General features: G+C 36.8%; 1 protein-coding gene across 1 annotated transcript in view; it reads left to right on the top strand.

Moving 5' to 3' along the window:
- The first annotated feature begins 9,009 nt into the window (after nt 1-9,009).
- The window catches only part of NCOA3 (nuclear receptor coactivator 3), a 34,076-nt gene continuing 22,812 nt past the window's right edge, over nt 9,010-20,273 (top strand). The window contains exons 1-4 of the mRNA XM_071447064.1: nt 9,010-9,804; nt 12,300-12,594; nt 18,001-18,108; nt 20,083-20,255. Coding sequence (XP_071303165.1) covers nt 18,020-18,108; nt 20,083-20,255 — 262 coding nt within the window. The 5' untranslated portion in view covers nt 9,010-9,804; nt 12,300-12,594; nt 18,001-18,019. The remainder of the gene's footprint in view (nt 9,805-12,299; nt 12,595-18,000; nt 18,109-20,082; nt 20,256-20,273) is intronic.

Here is a 20,273-nt window from a genome sequence, read left to right as displayed (position 1 = left end):
TGTTTGCTTGGAACAGTAATTATACAGACTCAGACTTCAGTTATTGGGTTACTTATGTAGTGATGTAGTAAAAAATTGCAAATTTTACTTGACTTTAGTAATTGGTATATTTTTGGAGACAGCGCTAGCAGTTGCCAATATTGTCTTCCCATCCCCCAGCTTTTGAGTCTACTTTGCTTGCAGCAGCAGTAGTAGGCATCCTTCTTTCAGGAAGTGACCTTGACTTGTATTAATCAAATTCAGAAAACACAGAAAAACTTCTTGGTAACATGCTGACTTGATATAAAATTTTATAGTATCCATTTTCTTCTAAAATGAGGCCATCGTACAAAAAGGGCATTCATTTATGATACCTTACTGTAAAAGAATTTCTCTAAAATTCTGTGGTATTCGGAGAAGGCAAAACAACAAAACCAAACTGCACTTTTTACGGAGAACAATGTATTGAGAGCTTTTAATAAAAGTAACTAAGTCTTAAATTAGTATTGGCAAAACTGTGTCCTAATCTAGCTATGATGTGAAAATACAGCATTATTTGATAGCATTTTCTGTGGTGTCTTTCCATTTTTGAACTACGGTAGGAAAGCTTGGTATTAGGGCATGAACTCAGTCACCTAAGATCTTATGATGGCTTTAACTTTCTGACTTTGTGTTTTAATCTCTTCTTGCATCTTTTATTAGCATCTCGCAAGGCATTGCACTTAACCTCATAGTAGCTGCATTCAGCTGCTGCTGTGCCTATTTGCATAGATTAAGAAAGTAATCTACCTGTGTCAGTTCAAGAAATCACTGTTTGACCTTGTCCACCAGCTGGAAATTGGTTTTCTTTGGCTGCTCTGGAGTGGCTGACTATACCTGAAGCAGGTTTTAAGAGGCTTCACGTGATTATCTTATTGCCTAGAACTGTTTTGTCAATTGAGTCGCAGAAGTATGATTTGAAAAGTATGATTTACATAAGTTTGTCTGGCAATGTTTTCAGCTGGCATAGCTGTTTTGTAAGAGTCTTCATCCCTTTTCTGGACCTGTATAGAGGTCTGAGACCAGAGTATCTTTCACCATTACAAAGTGCACTGAAAGCCTTTAACGTTCTGGGTAAGATAATTTACTGATTTTGAAACTGCATGTTGATGGAAAATTAGTAATAGCTGCCAACTGACTAATGTTTTTTTCCACCTTAGGTTGTCATGTGCATTATCTTAAACAATCTACCTTGGCTTCAGGGTTTGGAAAACTGAGTTGTATTTTCACCAGCATCATTACCATAAACCTTTTCTGTATGTCGATGGCATATTTACTCATTTTACCTCTTCACAGTATATTCAGATTCTTGTCAACCTTTCTGCACCGTGTTGGAGATCAGACTATGCCAAAATACATGCCTCCAAATGTTTCCCAATTTGACTGCCTCCTGTTTTGGAATGGTTAGTTCCAAATGTGTTTTACTCTGCAAATGTGTGCGAGGACTTGCCATTCTACTTGGTATCAAATCAGAGCTGCTAAAATCTCTAAGGAAGCCTATGCATTTCTGCTGTATTGAATCATACTCTTAGGTTACGATGCTAAAGAATTTGCCTGAACTACGTGCTTTACAAACTCCCTTCATGCTGTCTTGTATTATGGTGTCTGTTGCTGCACTGAACTGAACATCTTCACAGGAGCTTTAGTCCTCGTTCTTTGCGAGACCAATAAAGGGGTGCTAAATCTGTTGCTCAAGTGTAGCTGGACATTTGATTTTTTTTCAAGTTCAAATGCAAAAACACAATTATAGATCTTGTCATTCAGATTTGCCGTCATCAACATTTTCACCAATCTCCCAGAGAAAAACCTGGTGGCAGCACAGGTTTTGTGGTACCCCTCCATGGACTGATTCATCTGGGTCTGTAGTTTCTGGGGTGAAAACTGCTTTGTTAGGGATGATACAGTGGAACAAGAAGCCTGTTTTGTGTTTGTGCTCTAGTTCTGTAATAACATGAGTGAATATGCATCTTTCTTTTTCAGTGCTAAACCCAGACAATCTATTACAAATCTCATGCCCAGAGCATTTTTTACTTTTTTGTAAAGTTTTTTGTTTTCTTTTGCTTTTGTTTGTTCTCCTTTGCAAGATTTGGAAGACCTGAGGGGTTTTGTAGCCAAGAGCCATGACTTCTATGTCCATCCTTTGTGAAGTAGATGATGTCCTGTTTTGTAGTCAACATCTAGAAGCAGGCTACTATGACATGTACTGTGAGGATTGGGCAGCAGTACTTCTTGGGCTGCCCAGCCTTATGCCCACACTACTGTGGATTTCTCGTTTGTTGTGAAGCAAAGTAAATTACTGCAGCTCTGGACTGCGCATTCAGAATCTTTTCTGACAGTTTTGTGTTGGTGCTCTCCCTCCCCTTTCTCAAGGTCGTTCCTGTTTGCTGGCACAAACAGGCGGCTCGTAGCTGTAACACCTCCGGGGCTGTGATGCTTTGATAATGCCTAGTGTCTAGCCCTTTGCTTACTCTCATGATTTTCAGCTAAAGCGGGAGAAAGGGACCCTACTTCCGCAAGTCTCAACTTCTGCCTCGCTACTATACTGCTTCGGACGACTCCCCTTTCCTTTTATTTCCATGCTGAAAGCAATTCTCAGTCCGGAGGAGGCTGCTGGGCGTTCTGCCGCTCGGCCTTCTGCTGCTCGTTCGAAGGGAGGGGAAAGGGAGGAGAGGCCCTTCTCCCTAACTGTCCGCTCCCTGACGGGGGCGGGCCGGGCCGCAAGGAGTTAAGGGCCGCTGCCGCCCGCGGTTCTGTCTGGAGCCGCCGCACGCTCATTGGTTGCAAAAAGGTGAAATTGAAACCACAGTAAACTTTTGACCCTGTAGCAGTTCTTGTGGAACGCCTTCCCCTTGCCAAGAGCTGAGGGCTTCTTCCCCCCCGCCCCGCTTCCCCCTTTTTCCTGTGTTTTTTTTTTCTCTGTGATCATGCTGTGCTGCATGCAGTCTCCCTGAGGGGAGGGGGAGGACAAGAATAAGCGAGTAGTTTGCTTGTGTGCCGCTAACGGCAAAGCTGGAATTTGCCTTAAAGGCTACTACCAGCTATCTTCTGAAAGTCCCATCGCTACGCAAGTAGGAATCAGTTTGGGGCTTTGTAGGAATCAGTTTGGGGTCTTTTTCATTTTCCAACATGTTTCTGTACGGTTGAAGAAAAAACAACCCAACTACAAGCAACCTACAAACTGATGCTGGCCATCGGGGCTAATTAGAAAGTGGGAAAGGGAGGATGAGTCACCCGGTACGATGGTTTCAGCGAGCTTAATAAACACTATTGAATTTTTTAAAAGATTGAAGTGGTGTCTCCTTACTGAAATCCTACGTTGGAATATCTCAATATTACAACTTAGTTCATATGTCTGTGAATTGAATACATATTTATTTAGCTCCTTTTCTATTCTGCATCTCCCTTAAACAAGAAAGCCTCCAACACCTCAGTCTGAGAGACAAGAAGTGTCAGCTGAACTTCACTGCCAAATTGCGAAGTGTCGGAGGCCTAGAGTAGCCAATGCTAGGAATTTTTATTTAGGGTGTGACTCCAGCAAATTCTGGACCTAATTAACGTGTGTGTCATTTTCATACTCTGCAGATTTTATCACAAACCTGAAATATCTGTGGCTGAGAAAATTCACCTTCCCCTTTGTAGCTTTGCCAAATCAGACAAGTTATAGCAGCATTACATTTTCGATGAAGTATGAACACGACATTTAGTGATTTCACATTTCTTTCCCCTTAAATGTGTGTCTTGTCACTGACAAAAGAATCGCTGATTTGATTACTGCATCAGTTTCCATTTCCTCCCTCACTAGCTCATAGGCGCAGGTATGGCCGCCTGTTCTTGCTGGAACATTAAATATAGTGAATGTTAAGTGCCACTTAATCAAGGAGTCACTCGGCACCTTACCTAGAGATAACATTCAAAACTCTTTCTCAACAAAGAAACCTGATGCCTGACTGCTTCAGTCTGTTGTTTCCACATCTCTCTTGTCTTGTTCTTGCAAATAGTTTCATCGGATTTATATAGCGTGTTCATTTTCCTTATTAGAGATTAGGCTGGGGAGGTACCCACAACTGCTGTGATTTGGACTCTTTAAAAATTGAGTTCTGTAAGCAGTTTAGTGGTTAAGAAGTGTTTACTTTACAGCAGTGTTAGTAGAGTAGGACAGAATTGTGGTGGTTCCGTGTGGGCTGTTCTTGTAGTGCTGCTTTGTTCTTAATGCAGCTTTTTCTGGGAATTGAGGGAGTCTCCAGAAGCATTGCCAGCAACCTCGAGGGAACGATGAATATTAAATGATTAATAGCAGATCGTCTGCACCCTCATGTGTGCAATTCTCCTTGCAATTGCAAAAGAAACATGCCCTGACATTGTCGTTTGTGGCCTCCCTGTTTATTCCAGCTAGTGCACCTAAGCAGCAGCTATTACACAGTTTCTTTTTCCCCACTCCCTGTAATTCGATGTTCTCTCCTTCCTGTGCCTGTGCACGTCCTGTCTGATTCTCATTGTCTGTTTCATGGCAGTTCTCCTGCCTTCACAGTGGAGCTGCAGTGGAGCTGCACATCGTGTTGCCTATCACAGTAAAATGGAATAAATGCTCTTCTAAAGGAGAGTGAATAACAACTGTCACAAATTAGGAATCAATTCTGAATTCTATTTCTGAAGCATAATTTAATGTGTTCTGACTTCTCTTGAACACTTGCATGGTTGCATTGTGATAACATTATGTGTACATGCCTTTTAGTGGTAAAAATCGGCGAACTCTAAAATTGTTGCTGCAGATGCCAGCAGAAGGGTGGGAAACTGGCAAAAAAAGTAATGCTGATACTGAAGCTACAGAAGCACAAATTTCGTTAGCCCTATAAATCCTATAACTTCAAAGGACCCCGCTGGGGAGAGTGTTTTTGAAGGTCATTATTGAGAGCTAACTGCTGATAATGAAAAATCACTAGTGTAACCATTTCATGTAATGAATATGGCTGAAAAGAAGGGCGTCACGGATGCTGTGAAGACATTTTGTAACCAAAAAGCATTAAATGAGCAGTCACAAACTAAAAATATGTGTTGGTGTTCTCTACTGCTTTATTCTATGTGTTTATTCAGAGAAGATCTTCATGTTGGTTTTATCTCCTCATATTCCAAAATAGGGTCTTGCCAGCTGCTTTGGAGCTGCTCTATTAGAATTTTCTCCCCCACCAAGGTTTCCACACTATGAATGAGAAATGTAAAGAGAAGTTCCTGCCATGGTGTTTTCATCTATTTTTTCCCTGTCTAGAGTAAGCAGCTTTCTATCTAGAAAGCAGTTTTCTTTCTGCTTTCTTCTAAACAAAAGAATGGAAAGGTGATTTAGAGGAGATACTAGAGCACAGCTTCTCAGTTTGGAAAACTATTATATGTTCCGAAACTCATCAGAACTACTATCGTGCGCTTCAAACATCTGTTGGTTTATTAAAGCTTGGCAGTTTCCCCTAGATCAGATCCTCACTGTCATGCTGGCATAAATGATGCTGGAAAAGAGTAGACATGTAGTAGTTGAACCTCAGATTTTTGTTTGGTTTTAAAACATTACCATTGTGTCTGTCTTTTCTGCTTTTATATCCATTTCAGTTGGTAGTGAAACTTACTTACTACCTGCAGTGTGATGGTTAATTGTGGGATGCAATAAGTGGCTTTTTCTTGGCTTCTTCTTCAATAGGTTTGTCTCAAAACTGTCCTGTCCACATCCTTGTTGCAGCTTTTCAGTGATGAGTGCACACTTGGTCTTCTGCAGCAGTAATGGCTTGGGTTTCTGGATTTTAAATGCTTTTTTAAAGAGCATGTTTATAGCAACAACTTGCTGAAAGACATTAAAAAAAAAAAAAAGATCTATTCATTTTTGTACCTCCTCTGCCAATATAATAATTTTTCTGAGTTCTCCTGTGATATCATCAGGATGCAACATGAATAGACACAGAAAATTTTAAGCTGTAGACATATGAATTCCCATATACACAGTCTTGTTTTTCAGGAATCACAATCTGAGAAATTTTTTTTCTCCTTTAATGTACAAACCAGTTTGTAGAAGAAAAAGTTCTGATAGAAAAGTGGTGTGATCTTGGTGAAGCAGACCTCCTGCTGCAAGTTGTGTTCCACCTTCACTTCGTTGAAAAATGTGATAAAAATGAGGGTTGGCTGCTATAGCTGAAAAGACTTTATGCATTTATAACTCTGTAGGTTGCATTATCTATGTAAATGTGTGTGGGCTAGGGTGGGTTGATGTGCCCTGATAATCAGGTTGTTCCTAGCTTCTGTTACAGGCTCAGTTTTTTTGATCTCTCAGGCCATAGGGACAGTAAACAGTAGCTTTGCCTACTGATTTCTGCTGAAGTACCAGACCAGGATATTTACTCTGCTGTCTTTTTAGAAGAGTGTGCTTTGTTTCCAGCACAGTTTTAAAGTGATTCCTCTAAACTTTCCTTTTGATGTTTCTTGAGTGTGTGTGTGTGTGTGTGTGTACATATATATATATATATACACATATATATACACACACATATATATATATATATATAGTGCTTGTGATAATCAATATAATGTATCAGGTAATTTATCAAAGCAGTAAATGAACTACAAATAGCAGAGAGATAGTATTACTGAACTGATACAAGAAAAGAAAAAAGAATTGGATGAAGTGGTCCATAACTGTTGCATCCGTTCGTTTGTGGTATGTAGTTGTGCTTACAATAGTCTGCTGAAGGCTTAGACAAGAGAAGGACTCAGCTTTACAGTTTGTGGTATCAAAAATTCCTCATGCTATGTCATAGCACAATGCCCATTTTTCGCTCTCTCCAATCAGATGACACCTGGAAAGGCATGGTTTTCTTCAAGATAAGTAAATGAAAAGCACGGGCCAATGGTACTTGCAGTACTAATGCTCTCCCCCTTAAAGTAGGCAGTTTTTGTTCTCAAGGTACAAATAGGGAATGTCCAGAGAAATTACAGTTCTGACAAATATAAATAAATTCAGAGCAAAAATTATATGCTAGCAAAAGCAGTATGTCTTCTATCTTGTTGGCTTCATATGCTATAGCAGTCTTTTGTTGATGATGCTGTGAAAAAACAGGGCAAGTATTTTTCATTATGGATAATACTACTAAAATATATTTTCATTTCTAGCACTATGCCAGACAACTGAAGACATTCTTTAATAAACCTCAGAGCTGTGACGTGATAGAGAATTGGAAAATAAGTGATGTTTATCTAATTTTTTTTCCAGTGCTAAGTTTTCTCTGTCCTGAAAAAAAACAGAATTGAAAGTGGATATAACAACAACATTTTTTTTCTTTCAGGTTGCATTTGACTTGCTTTGAAGTTGACTATGTCCATTCTGGTAGAAAGTGTATATTAGAGGATTATATGTAACTTGATGAAAGATTTTTAGGAATGCTTCCATTAATTTCAGTGTCATGATATTTGTGTAAAAATATCCTACTTTGGAAGTTAAAATTTGAAAACAGTAAACTTTTGACCTTGGGTAAATGTTGCCTTGTATAATGCATTATATTCAGCCAGTAAAGTAAAAATTGCATTTTACTGGGCTCTAGCTTGTGGAAAACATACTGCATATTGGTTGGCAGTGCCTGACAGCTGATATTTATCAAGGCTAACATGAACTTTACTCATTCTTACATTTTCAAGCAGCTTTTAAAACTCTGCATGTATACAAAGGTTCACATGAACTTTACTCAATCTTGCATTTTTGAGCAGCTTTCAGAGCTTAACATGTGTACACATGTTCAGCCTGTCTTGTTGCTTTTACCATTTTGTTCTAGAGATGTTAGAGTTAGGGTTAGGGTTAGCACAGTGGTGTGTCAATACTCTTCCTATGAGGAGAATACACCCATAATGATTTTCATTTCTCAAATTTAGTCACAATATATAAGCATTTTGTAAACTAGCACTATAATGTAAAAATGTATGAGTAATGTTTAAAGATCAAAAATACTTTTTAACTCCTAAATGTTTTAGTGGGCTTCAGACTTTCAGTACATGGGAATACTAATATAATATGGGATTATATTAAATATGCAATATACTCTTGGAAGCATACATTTCCTAGAAATCATAAAATTAAATATAGTTAAAATGCAGTTCCTTAGTAGAATAAATGCTAAAGCTTTTCTTTAGGTAAATGAAAATGCATGTCAGAGAGAAGATACATTTTCCTTCCAGGGATGACCAATTTTTCTGGGAGCCATTTTGGCATTGTGGTTAAACAGTTCATGTTCATTGGCTGAATAATAAAAAAACTTGTCCTCCTTGCTTTAGATGTCATAAAGAATCATGAGATTGTTTTGGAATGTTAAAAGCACTGAATGTAATTATTCTTGTCTAATAGTTCTCTTGAAGAGAAAAATGTCTGGAAGAAATTATTATTTTCATGTTTTTCAGATTTTCTGTCAGTCCACATAGCTTGCTGGTCTTTTAGACTTACAGTTTCCTGTTACTTCAGTAACTCAGTGTTGAGGTGAACAGATCACAAATGTTGGCTGCCAAGTAACTCAAGGCTGAAGGGACCTTAAAACTGGAATGGATGAATATGATTATGATCATCATAATTTTAACTACTGATCAATGGTGAAAGATACATTTTTTTCTCCTTACTAATATGTTTAATAAAAATGTCATACTTATATTTACTAGTATTCATACTAAACCTTTCAACCTGGAAGACACTTCAAATGACATAAGAAATCATTTTCATTCTTCTTTATTTATATTAGGAAATAATTTTCTTTCTTCTTTAACTAATATCCAAATTGCCAAAGTCAAAAGATAAATTAGTGTCTGAAGCCAGTCTGGAATTCAGAGTTTGCTGGACCACTTTGTTAAAAATTCAAGGTTAAAGATGGGATTTCTTTGCTCCTGCTAGGAACCAGCAGGGTTTTAAACCTTAGTTAATCTCGAACGCTCCTAAGAGGCAGAATGGATTAGTGCATTTTTTGTGTTGTTTTGGATTAACAGAGGCGAAGGCCAACATGAAGAAATTTTCACAGCTACAGCTTTATTCTCACTGAGTATCCAGTTTATGCCTTTGTCCACTGTCTCCCTTGCTGGCTTCCTGTTAATGATGTGCTACTTAAGCATCTTTTTATAATCACCTGTAGTTAAGTGCAAGGTGCAGTCTTCTCTTTTTTTAGTCCTGTACTTCCTGTTTCAATTCATTTTCAGTTCTTCCCATGTAAACAAGCTTTCCACTTCATAAATGCTAACCTTTTCCCCGTGGCATCCCCTTTAACTTTCTCATAGAGCCGTAGAGCCATGTAGGTATTTTTTGATGTTTTTGTTCTCTGTTCCAAAGGCTATGTAGGTGTAACAGCTATTATCCAGGATTCACTTGAGAGGCAGCATAATTTCTCCCTGTCTCTCTCTCCCTCTCCCTCTCCCTCTCTCTCTCTCTCTCTCTCTCTCTCTCTCTGTTGTTATTGCGATACAGTCATAAGAGGACCTGTGTAATCACTTTTCTGTCTTGAGGGGATGTGTGGTGATGTCCTCACATATATCTAGAGATGTGTAGATTAATATTCCATACTACTTCTAAGCTGCATGTTGTTTTGTTAAACACAACTAACCTCAAATGACAATTTTACCATCTTTCACAATTCCTTTGATTTGTGTGCACAAGCAGTAACTGATTCATTTGCTGCCTTCCTTTTTCTTTTCCTGTTAAAACTGTTTGATGAGATACCTGGCTTTAATAGCTTGAACTGGAGCTACAAATGATGTGATGTGAAGAAATGAAGAAATGAATACCACATTGTAATGTGCTAGAAGTGTTAGAATATATGTCTCGTGCAGTGTATGTCTGTGTAATGAGGGAAAGTCTATTCATGTTTTCTTTTCCTGTTTCTGTGTCTGAGTTTGTTTCATGACTCCTGCCTGATTCATCTAAAAATTGAAATCAGCGGAGAGATCCAACAAGAAAGAGACTAATTTAGTTATACCACATGAGGTTTCCTGACTGCATTTTACAAAATTATTCACATCTTCGTGTTACAAACAAAAAAGACTTGCAAGCCTTCATCCCCCACACTCTCCAGTATAGCTGTAAAAGGCCTCTATTGTCTCTGTTCATATTGAGATGTCACAGATGTGTACACTTTTCTGGGTTCTTTTCTCGCATGAAACTCTAATGACCATTCCTCCTTTGATTCCTTTCTCAGGCAAATTGGCATAGGCTATACAAAATGAAATTTAGGTCACAAATTATTTTTAAATTATTCTACTTGAATGAATGGAAGATTTAGCTGCTGGTATTTGTATATACTGGAAATCTATGGCAAAATATGGCAGAAGATGGTTGACATAAAAATATCACCAAAGGAGTGTGCGGTTTTAGTGAGAAATGTAAATGTGCAGTTGAGTTTTAAAGATGAATTTATGCTGTCCTGGAGATTAAAGGCAGGTGTGTTCACCTGCACTGTTAAAACAACTAGGAGTATTAGGAATAACTAATTTTAAATAAATACTTTTAATTTTATGTATTTTAATTTCAATATTACAAGGGACCTGCTTTTCTGTCATGTGTTTTGTTTGCTGTTAACGTGGTCCTTTTTCTGTTGCTCTAACTCGCAAACCGGGATGCGTAGGAAACAAATTAACAAGTAATGACATTCCAAAAATAGATCCACATGCATTATTTATCAGAGGAACAGGAAATGAACTCCAAGCATCTTCCACCTCTGACCGTCTCTTAACTAGAAGTGTCCTGCCGTATTAATACATGCAAAGTGAAAAAGGTTCAAGTTAATTGTCATGTCTGAGAAGTAGCCCAAGAGTGCATGGTGTTTACTAAACATAAGCACTGCAGGGGAATTGGTAAATGAAACCTGGCAAGGTCTGAAAAATCAGTCTCCCTAAGATAGAATGCATAATATAAAATGAATGTGCATGAAATTAAGAATATTTAACATGTTGCAACAAGGTGCGTTTCACTAGCATTAGAGATGGCACTTTTTTTTAACTGAAAGTCCTGATTCAGTGAAGTCTCTGAATCATTTACTACCTAGTAAATCCCATTTTGGAATGTGAGAGGGAAAAAGAGTGGAGAGTGATCAAATGTGTTTTGGAATAGTATTTTATTAGTTACTGTACTGGTGGGGGAAGTGCTGGATAAGCACTCCACTGGATAAGTGATGTATCAGTACAACAAATATAATTTCCTGTTTGCTTCATAATATAGGTATAGGTGCTTTTCATCTTAAAAGGTAATGAAAGACTTTTTAGTATAAACTAGTTACATGAAAACCTTTTTATTTACTCAGTGTAAATGAGTGTTTGTTTCATTGCACTTTCAGATTCACAAAGCTGTAGTAAAGGTTCAGTGGCATTTTTATCTGCTGCATTTGCTCCTTCCTCAGAGGTTTAAAAGTATGTTGGTCTTATGCACTCTAATTTAAAGTGTATTGTATTTGGGTTCTTTTTTTAAAAAGGCACAGTAATTATCTCTGAAACATTTAAGGAAGATTAAGCAAGTGCTACCCTTTTTATGTCTTATTTTAAAAAGTAACTATTGTGTTCACCATATCTGGCACATTATATATAGGTATATTTTTAACCTGCACACATTGTAGTGTGTTCTGTCTTTAGGTGTCTGTCATATTGTTGTTGTCTGTGCCACAGGTAACAATAAGACTTGTCACTTAGCCATCTCATCTGGACTGTAATGTAATGATCTTTCTTTATGTCTTTTACAAATTTGATCAAAAAACCTACCGTATGTAAACTTTGATTTGGTAGCCAGGATGTGTTGGATGCTAAGGTTCTACATGGTGTGAGTTGGTTATCTTTGTAGCTCATCCTGAGAGTGGGTAAATTAGTCAAAGGTCAGTATGTTGAGCCCACTGAGATCAAAACATGCTGAATGATATTTTTGTTTGAGCACGCTTGGGTTTTGGTTGAGCAGGCTTTAGACAGGAAGTTGTATGCTCACATGTTGAAAGTTGTACTGATGTGAGATCCGATGGGGAAGCTGAGTGCGCAGCCCCAAATGCCAAGCGCTTAGTGCATGGCTGTGCTTTGATATAAGCACCCTAATAACATAAACTAATTCCAGTGAAGTGGAACAGACCACAGTGTTAAAATAAAATATTTTTAAAATTTAAGATGTTAAGCTGTTGGCTAATGCCTCTGTATTTAGAAGAGGAGCATGTGGGTTTAGCGTAGGGACAAGAGTTGAATGGTCTACTGTTCAATGTATAGCAGAGATGACAGTTACATGAAGTTACATATCATATGTTATTTTTGTTTTCCAGGATGTGACTTAAAATGAATTCTGATTCTGAACGTCCTCTGAAAAATATGCAGTGCTTGAATGTTTGCTAAGGACTAGTAAGTGACTGATCTCATATTTGGACTATATATACCTGAACATTTTTAAAACTACAGTTTAGTATATGAGAAGCATGTACTTAAAAAAAAGAAGCATGTACTTAAAAAAAAGAAAAGGAGGGAAGAAAGAAGAAAATAACCCAACCCAAACCAAAAACCTTACTGCACCACTGCCAGAAAGTGAAATTGCTGCTTATATTCTTGTGGATTCCTGTCTATGTAAGTGGAAACATCAGTTGTTTCTGTGGTCAGTCTTAGAGCAAAAGAATCTCTGCATAATATCAAGAATATTTTGAATCAGAAGTTTCAATACTTTTGATACTTTTTAATGTGTATTTGAGGGAGATAAAATGTTGAAATAACAAATTTGAACTAAGTATACACAGTTGCAGAATGGAATATCCTCTAGTTTTATTTATTATCAAAATTTCAATATTGCAATCTGCATCTTGCAAAAATGTGTGACTTATATCTTGTTTTTTAGGAGGGAGGATTCTATTTAATATTTTACCATTGTATAAAATTCCAGGGCATGCTCATGATTCATCGAAATGAACTTGTTTGGTTTAATTCTTTGTAACTGGCTTATTTTGAGTAATGCTAAATTCTGCTTAGTCAATTTCTCAAACAAGAAATCAGCTCAGACAGAAGAGCTTCCAAGGATGCAAAATACCAGAAGTATACATACTTAATATAGGAAAAACTTGGTGGTTTCGTAGGATCAATGAAATATTTAAAATGTTTTCATGCAAAAAAAACATTATTTAAGAAAATATTTAGGATATGTTTTAAATTAGTATTGTATAGTTGTGCATTTTGGAGGGTAGTCAACTGTTTCAGTGAAACAGATAGAAAAACTAAATCTGAAGCATGTAATTGTTGGTATTTTTGGGCCCCTGCTAGGACAAAACCTTCTCACTTGCCATGTCCTGTTTGCTGGATAGATCTTTCATCTACCAGCTACTGAGAGTGGTGGCACAAGGGAATCATGCTTGAGCTGGACAAGGAAATGAGTGCATTGAAAGACAAGGTAGCAGAAAGCAATCTAAGGGATATTAAGTTAGTAGCTTTCTAAATTCTGTGGGGGTGAGTTGAGTACGATGAGGGAAGAAATAGTTGCATCAAACTGAAAACTTTCTGCTTACTGTGCTTAGTAATTTCAGTGTCATTTTGGCTTGAATGCGCTGTAGGAAATGGCCGAAGGAACTTTCCCCATTGCAAACATACTGTATTGTTGGCATGTGCATCGTTTTCTTGTTATTCCAGGGTGGAATTTTAGAAGACAATGGATTTTACCCTGTCAAAATACTGAAGCCGTGGCAGGTTGGACACTGCTACTCATAAACACTCATGTTTTCTTTAAAATCTATGGTTTTGTTTGGAAGGCTGTACCATACGCTTTTGCAATAGATGGATTAGTAATTACTGGAACTATTTTATCTGCCATGTGCAAAACCCAGTACCTTTTTAACAACTCATTTATGCTTTTCACTGAGAAGTTAATAGACATATGAAAAGTGTATGGTACATAGCATAGGGTGTAGGCATGAACACCTTAATAATAAGGACTGGTGTTTTTTTTTCACCAGAGTTACTGATGAGCAAGAATATCTTTGTTATTTTCTGTTTTCTTGAATTGAGAAGAATGTAGGAAAATTTAAGATTATACACGCAAAGATGTTGCAAATAATCATGAAAGTTTGGAACTTTTGCTCCAAATATTGCTGCCTTCGGTTCCACTCCACTGGTGGGATTAGGAGCATCATGATGGAGTAGTTCGTTATTGCTACAATTGATGGAATTAAACAGTGCCTTGCTTTGAAGACTTTGTTTTGGGTAATTTATACTGATCTAAAATTTAATAGAATTTCTTGCATTTGCCCAGTTTTATGTAGTAACTGAGCTATTCAGTCAAATTAAGCTAGCTTTTAGATTTATTTTAATTTTATTAATCATGCAAGTAACAGAATTTCACTCTAATTCTTTTCTTTAAAAAATACTTCATTTAGGTAGATAATATTGTGTGGTATCACTAGCAGAGAAGTCTTTTTAGCCAGCATTAGTGGTTCATAAGCCAGAAATAGTGTTGTCGCCTCTTATCTCAGAAAGTAAGTTTACAAAGATGCCTGTGTTTTTGGTTGGTTGGTTGGTTGGTTGGTTGGTGGTTTTTTTTGCTTTTAGTAGTAAAAATGCATAAAGGTTTCAACTTTTGAAACCTGTGTTTCAGAGCTGTGTTTTGAAATAATTAACTTCAGGAAAACTCCCAAAACCCCCAAAATAGCCTTCCTTTTGGAAAAACTTTAGCCCATTAGAAATTACAGGTTCAGCTTCAATGAAGAAATAGAACACCTGGTACTTTGGTACTTTCAAAACTGGTGATTTCTTTCATTAACTCACTGAGGAGTTAATAATGAAAGAAATTGCTTCTTTTGCAAATACTTCCTGTAGCTGGGAAATTACTTTTACTGTTAAGAATTTGTACTGTAAATCCATCTGTATTGGGAAGCAGCTTCTGTAATTTCCTTAGCTAAACAGTTGCAGAGTTGTTCTAGGCATGACCTGCCTGCTCAGCTTGTAATGATATTCTTAGCGAAAGGAAAATGCATGTGCAGCAACTCTGCAGCTTCAGGCCTGAGCAAACTACCACCAGTTACTTGGGTGTAAGAGTAGGAAAACAGTCTATGCAAATTACTGATTTTTTTCTTCCTTGTCCAAGTTCCTATATTTATCATGTTTCTTAGACAAATTGTAGTAATTTTTGGTTTTCTATTTAATTATGTTGTGAGTTATCTCTCACTACAAGTAGATACTAAACCAGAAATGACATTTCTATTTTAAATCATTTAAAACAACCATGTAACCTTCAACATTATGTTACAGTGAAATGTCTATCCTAGTTCAAATTTTCAGCTGCTTAATGTGTTTCAAATGCTTCCTTCTCTTAAACAGAATTTACTCTTGGATTCAGACATACTAGCTTTGTCCACATCCTTCCTGAGTTAGCCCTTAAGACTTACGTTTTAAGCTCTTCCTTTCTTTTTCCACATTAGCTCTTAAACCGTCAGCTCTTACTGTACTCAGCCTGTAAATGTAGTTAGGGAGGGAGGGAAGCAGCAATCCTGGAAGTGTGTGCAGGTGTCACCTACAGCATGCCTGAAGATGCAGCTTCAGCTGTGAGGTCTGTGAACATAAGACCTTGAGTCATATGTAGTGCTGAGTATCAGCTTCAGATAATCAACTGCTTTTTGCATGATCATAAACTGTTTTTATAATCTCTTTTTTTCAGCTGCTTACTTGTTCAAATGAGTAGTTTTTCATTCAGCTGAATGACGCTAATTGAAGGAAAGACGATCCCTGCAGTCCAGTTCTGTACTGGCATCTAGTGGCCTAACAGTGTATTTTTCTTGAACTTTATGTAAAGTAGGCCACCACGGATGTATTTGGGATTTTTTTGCCCTGGAGGAATATATGAATGGAGAAAGGTCTTCAGACTTGCTCTTCCATCTCTCTGTTGGGTTTGTCTTATTCATCCTGTTTCTCTAGCAAATATTTATGTGTAAGACCAAGTTCTTATCTGTACAGTTCATGCCCATAGTACAGAGTTAGGCATCTTTTGTAATTGTTTATTTCAAATGGAAGATTATGTTTGATTATTGGGTTTAATTCTGTTGTCATTTTAAAAACATGTTATCCTTCCTTTTGTAATATATATCAATTGGCATGAAGATTGGTTATGATAGAATTTTATGTTAAGCATTGTAACATTTTATTAGCTGCAAAGAGAATTTTTACTTTAAAAAGATGCCATTTTATTTCTGGGCCTTTTTACATGCGCTAGAGCAATCCAGTCCTTTGTCCTGTGTAGCTTTCAAAATTTTGTACTGCTGTAGGAAGAATGTTCTTTTAAATTCTCGATGTGTAGAATTAAAAACCTCCATGCTGCTTCATGCAAATCTGTTCTTGTGTGTCTTTGTCCTTTCAGTTTAGACTTTAGGAAAAACTACAGCAGATATCCCCCACCACTGACAAGAAGCCAATAAGCAAAAATTCAGTCAGTCAAGTAATACAAAAAGTATTACCGTGCACTCACACACTTCTCAAAAGTAATACACATGCTTCTTATTTTTTTTTTTTTTCCTTAGATATCTTGTCCTGGAAGCAGTTAGTTGATTTGGTACCCTTTGAGGGGTTGGTTGTCTTTGCTGCTAGTATACACTGCTGACTTGTGTTTAACTAACTTCTTGTTCAACAGGGTGCTCATATTCTATTCTGCAGAGCTTCTTGAGCCAGTTGGCCACCAGCCTCTGATACCTTAACATAAACTTCATTTAGTTCTATCAGTTCCTTGTCCTTGTGATATGTTATCACTGATTCCTAGGAATTTGGTCATCCTAGTCCAGTTTCTTTTAACAATTGTCATAACGGTAGTTTTTGCTTGTGGAGACAAAGAACTTTTTCTGTGAAAGATTTCTTAATGCTTGGGTTATGTTATGCAAAAAGGTTCTCTCTAATTGACAAGTCTAACTCTATTAACTAAATATTTAGCACCATTTATTGCCACTGCTGTACAGGGTAAAGAACTGCAGTCTGAACTAGAATGCAGTAAATGAAATTTACACTTAATTTGGAAATTTCTGTAAAAAGGATAAAATAGTACTTAATTTCTAACTGCCTAGATCTGTTTTGTTTCATTGTGGTTAGAAGACCAAAACCAATTTTGAACATCTTTTTATAGTTCTAGTTGTGTTCTAAAATACTCCAACTAGATACATAGCATCGATCCATTAAATTTTTTTCCTCCCTCAGTGTGTTGTTGATCCTAGCATAACAGGACCTCACATGGCTTTCTTCTCTCATCTGTGTCTGTGCTCCTTTTTTCTCTTGGGAGTGAGGGGAGATGAGTGTCATATATATCTAATCTGGCAGGTTTGTTTAATGTAACTAGATTTTGACAAAATCGCCTGGTATTTTATTGGGTTATGGCCCAGTCTTTGCTCCAGAAGCAATAGAAATGAAAGATAGTGGAAGTCTTTGCTTGCCTTGGCCTCAAAGTTTTAGAACACTGTATGGATTTTAGAAGATTTAGGAAGAGATGTGAAAACTATAGTAACCTATCAAGATGGTAATTGTAATCTATTGGCTTTATGCAGAGATGAGTATGAAACTCCTGTAAGCCCCCTGATACACGCCTAAGGATGAAAATTACTTGTTTCTGCAACTGTGTTTTGGTATGACATTAATTTATTGCTTTCTTTTCAGGTTATCTGAATACATGTTTAAATACTGATAATTTCTTTTTTTTAGACGAATTGGAGCTATACAGTGGTCCCAGTTTAATGGTGCAAATATTAAATATCTCTGAAAAAAATTAAATGCATTTTTAACCTTTACTTTTGCTTAGAGTGATAGAAAGCTTTAATAACCTGGGTTTTGGCTAAATAAAGGGTAGATTTTAAAGAAATGTAAACAAACATTATTTTTCAGTAGCACAATGTTTATGGATTTGCATTAAGAAAACTCACTTGTAAATCTGATAAAAATAAATTACTTATCTGGATAAGTTCTCTTCATTTTGAATTGGTATTTTGAGCATTTTATTCACAATTATTATGTCATTGCTTTTAGCTGCTGATGCAAGGTCAAGATGAGTGGATTAGGAGAAAACTCCTTAGATAGTTTGACTAATGAGTCAAGGAAGCGCAAGCCATTGCCCTGTGATACACAAGGTTCAAGGTACGTTTATATTGAACTTAACTGGTTTTTAATGAGTTTTTAAACATACTTTTCAAGTTTGCATTGCAATTTAGAGTAAGTTCTAACTAAGGAATTTGTTTAGTTGAAAAAGTCTCTAGGTCAGCTTCTGTTGTGAAGATAGGTAATTTTACTATTAGGTGTAGTTGATGAATGGTGCTTTATAATTAGACTCCCTTGGAAATTTTATTACCGTGGATGTATCATAGAATGCATTGAGTTGGAATGGACCTTAAAGATCACCTAGTTCCAGTTCTTCTGTCATGGGCAGGGATACCTTCCATTAGATAACGAATTGCTTTTGGAGTTGCGATTGCAAGGCAAAAGAAGAAAAACCTCTTGCTTCACAGGAATTTTAAAGGCATCATCTTATATCTGGTAATTGATTTGACAGGCCTCATTTCAGGTGGTTACATTTATCAAAGAATACTGCAGGAGGCTGAGCTTTTTGCTGGTTTGTTTGTACTTCCGTTTCTTTTAAGTTCATCTTAAATTTTGGCAATCTATGCTATCTTCCTGCCCCTCACCCAACTCTCTCAGATACTGTTGTCTGAGGGCCTCAGTTTTCTGTTCCCCATGAGTTTCATTGCTCTCCACCATGTGAAGATTCTTTTACCCTTTCTTCTCTTTCTTTCTTTCTTTCTTTCTTTCTTTCTTTCTTTCTTTCTTTCTTTCTTTCTTTCTTTCTTTCTTTCTTTCTTTCTTTCTTTCTTTCTTTCTCTTTCTTTCTTTCTTTCTTTCTTTCTTTTCTTTTCTTTTCTTTTCTTTTCTTTTCTTTTCTTTTCTTTTCTTTTCTTTTCTTTTCTTTTCTTTTCTTTTCTTTTCTTTTTTTCTTTTCTTTCCTCCATAGAGTATTACCTTGTATTAAATTTGTTGTCAGGCATTGTGCATACTAATATTTGTCCCTTTTATATATACATCCCCAGTGCCTCATGCCAATTGCCTTCATCATTATAAGAGATCATGTATGAGAACCTTAAATGCTTCCACTGTATCCCAGTGTCGTTTTATGAGTGTCCTCCATTCCATTTTCTCTTTCCCTTTCTACAGTGTCTCTCATGCAGGAGTTCTTTTTCAGATTGTCACCCTTCATTAGCTTTCTTGATCTTTCAAGCTCCTGCTTTGTCATGTGTTTGTTTTCTCCAGTGTTGGTCCATGCATACTTTCCTAACTCCTTCATTTGGTTTCTTCTCAAAGAATGATTATTCTCTTTCAATTACCTTGAAACCCTTGTCCATTCTTATCCCTGCCCCAAGTCCTTCTTTTCCTTTTCTTGCCATATTGTGCATGAGATTTCTCCCTGTTGGTTTAGGCTGTAGACAGTCTCTTTACTCAGCACATTAACCTGGGTAGGAAAAAGAATTTGAGAGAGACATTTTATCCAGCAACATTAGGTTGTCTGGGATTCTGCTCTTCTTGCATGTTGAGATGGCATTTAGGTCCTGATACCTAGAAATTTATAAGGTATCGCCTTCTATAATCATCTCTCTACAATCAAACTGAAGGGAGTTAATCGGAAGCTAAAATTCAGTTTCATTTGTCTAGTAAATTTTAAGCAACTGTAAAGCAATTTCTAATATTAAAATATACTTTCTGTATGAGTGCTACAATTTTATAACAAAAGCAGCTGCTCTTTTCATTAAATCTGACAGTAGAGTAAAAGAGTAAAAGCAGAAGTATTTTTTTATTAATAGCTTTCTTCTGTTCTCTTGATATCAATTTGTACTTAAAATTCTTAAAAAATATGCAAACCAAACACAAACACAAACCCCAAAGCAAACAGCAGTGTAACAAAACATACACATTTGCCCTTCAGATTCAGGTTTGCTGGAAGAATAACTACTGCCTAGGTTTAATGGGTGGGTGTTAAGTGAAGTGCATTATTGTCCACAGAGTGAGCACAGGTTTTGTATAGGATGGTATATAACTATACAAAATAATGTTCTTGATTCCTAGTCTGGTCTGCAGTGGTGAGAAGCGTCGACGTGAGCAGGAAAGCAAATACATTGAAGAACTGGCTGAGCTGATATCTGCTAATCTGAGTGACATTGACAATTTCAATGTCAAACCAGACAAATGTGCTATCTTAAAAGAAACTGTGAGACAGATTCGACAAATAAAAGAGCAAGGTACAGTTCCCTGCTAAG

The sequence above is a fragment of the Agelaius tricolor genome, unplaced genomic scaffold, assembly GCF_023055355.1.
Source record: "Agelaius tricolor isolate 1412-34295 unplaced genomic scaffold, bAgeTri1.0.p SCAF_23, whole genome shotgun sequence".
NCBI lineage: Eukaryota > Metazoa > Chordata > Aves > Passeriformes > Icteridae > Agelaius > Agelaius tricolor.
Note: the sequence above shows the minus strand (reverse complement) of the source record. Positions and strands in the feature narration are given on the sequence as shown.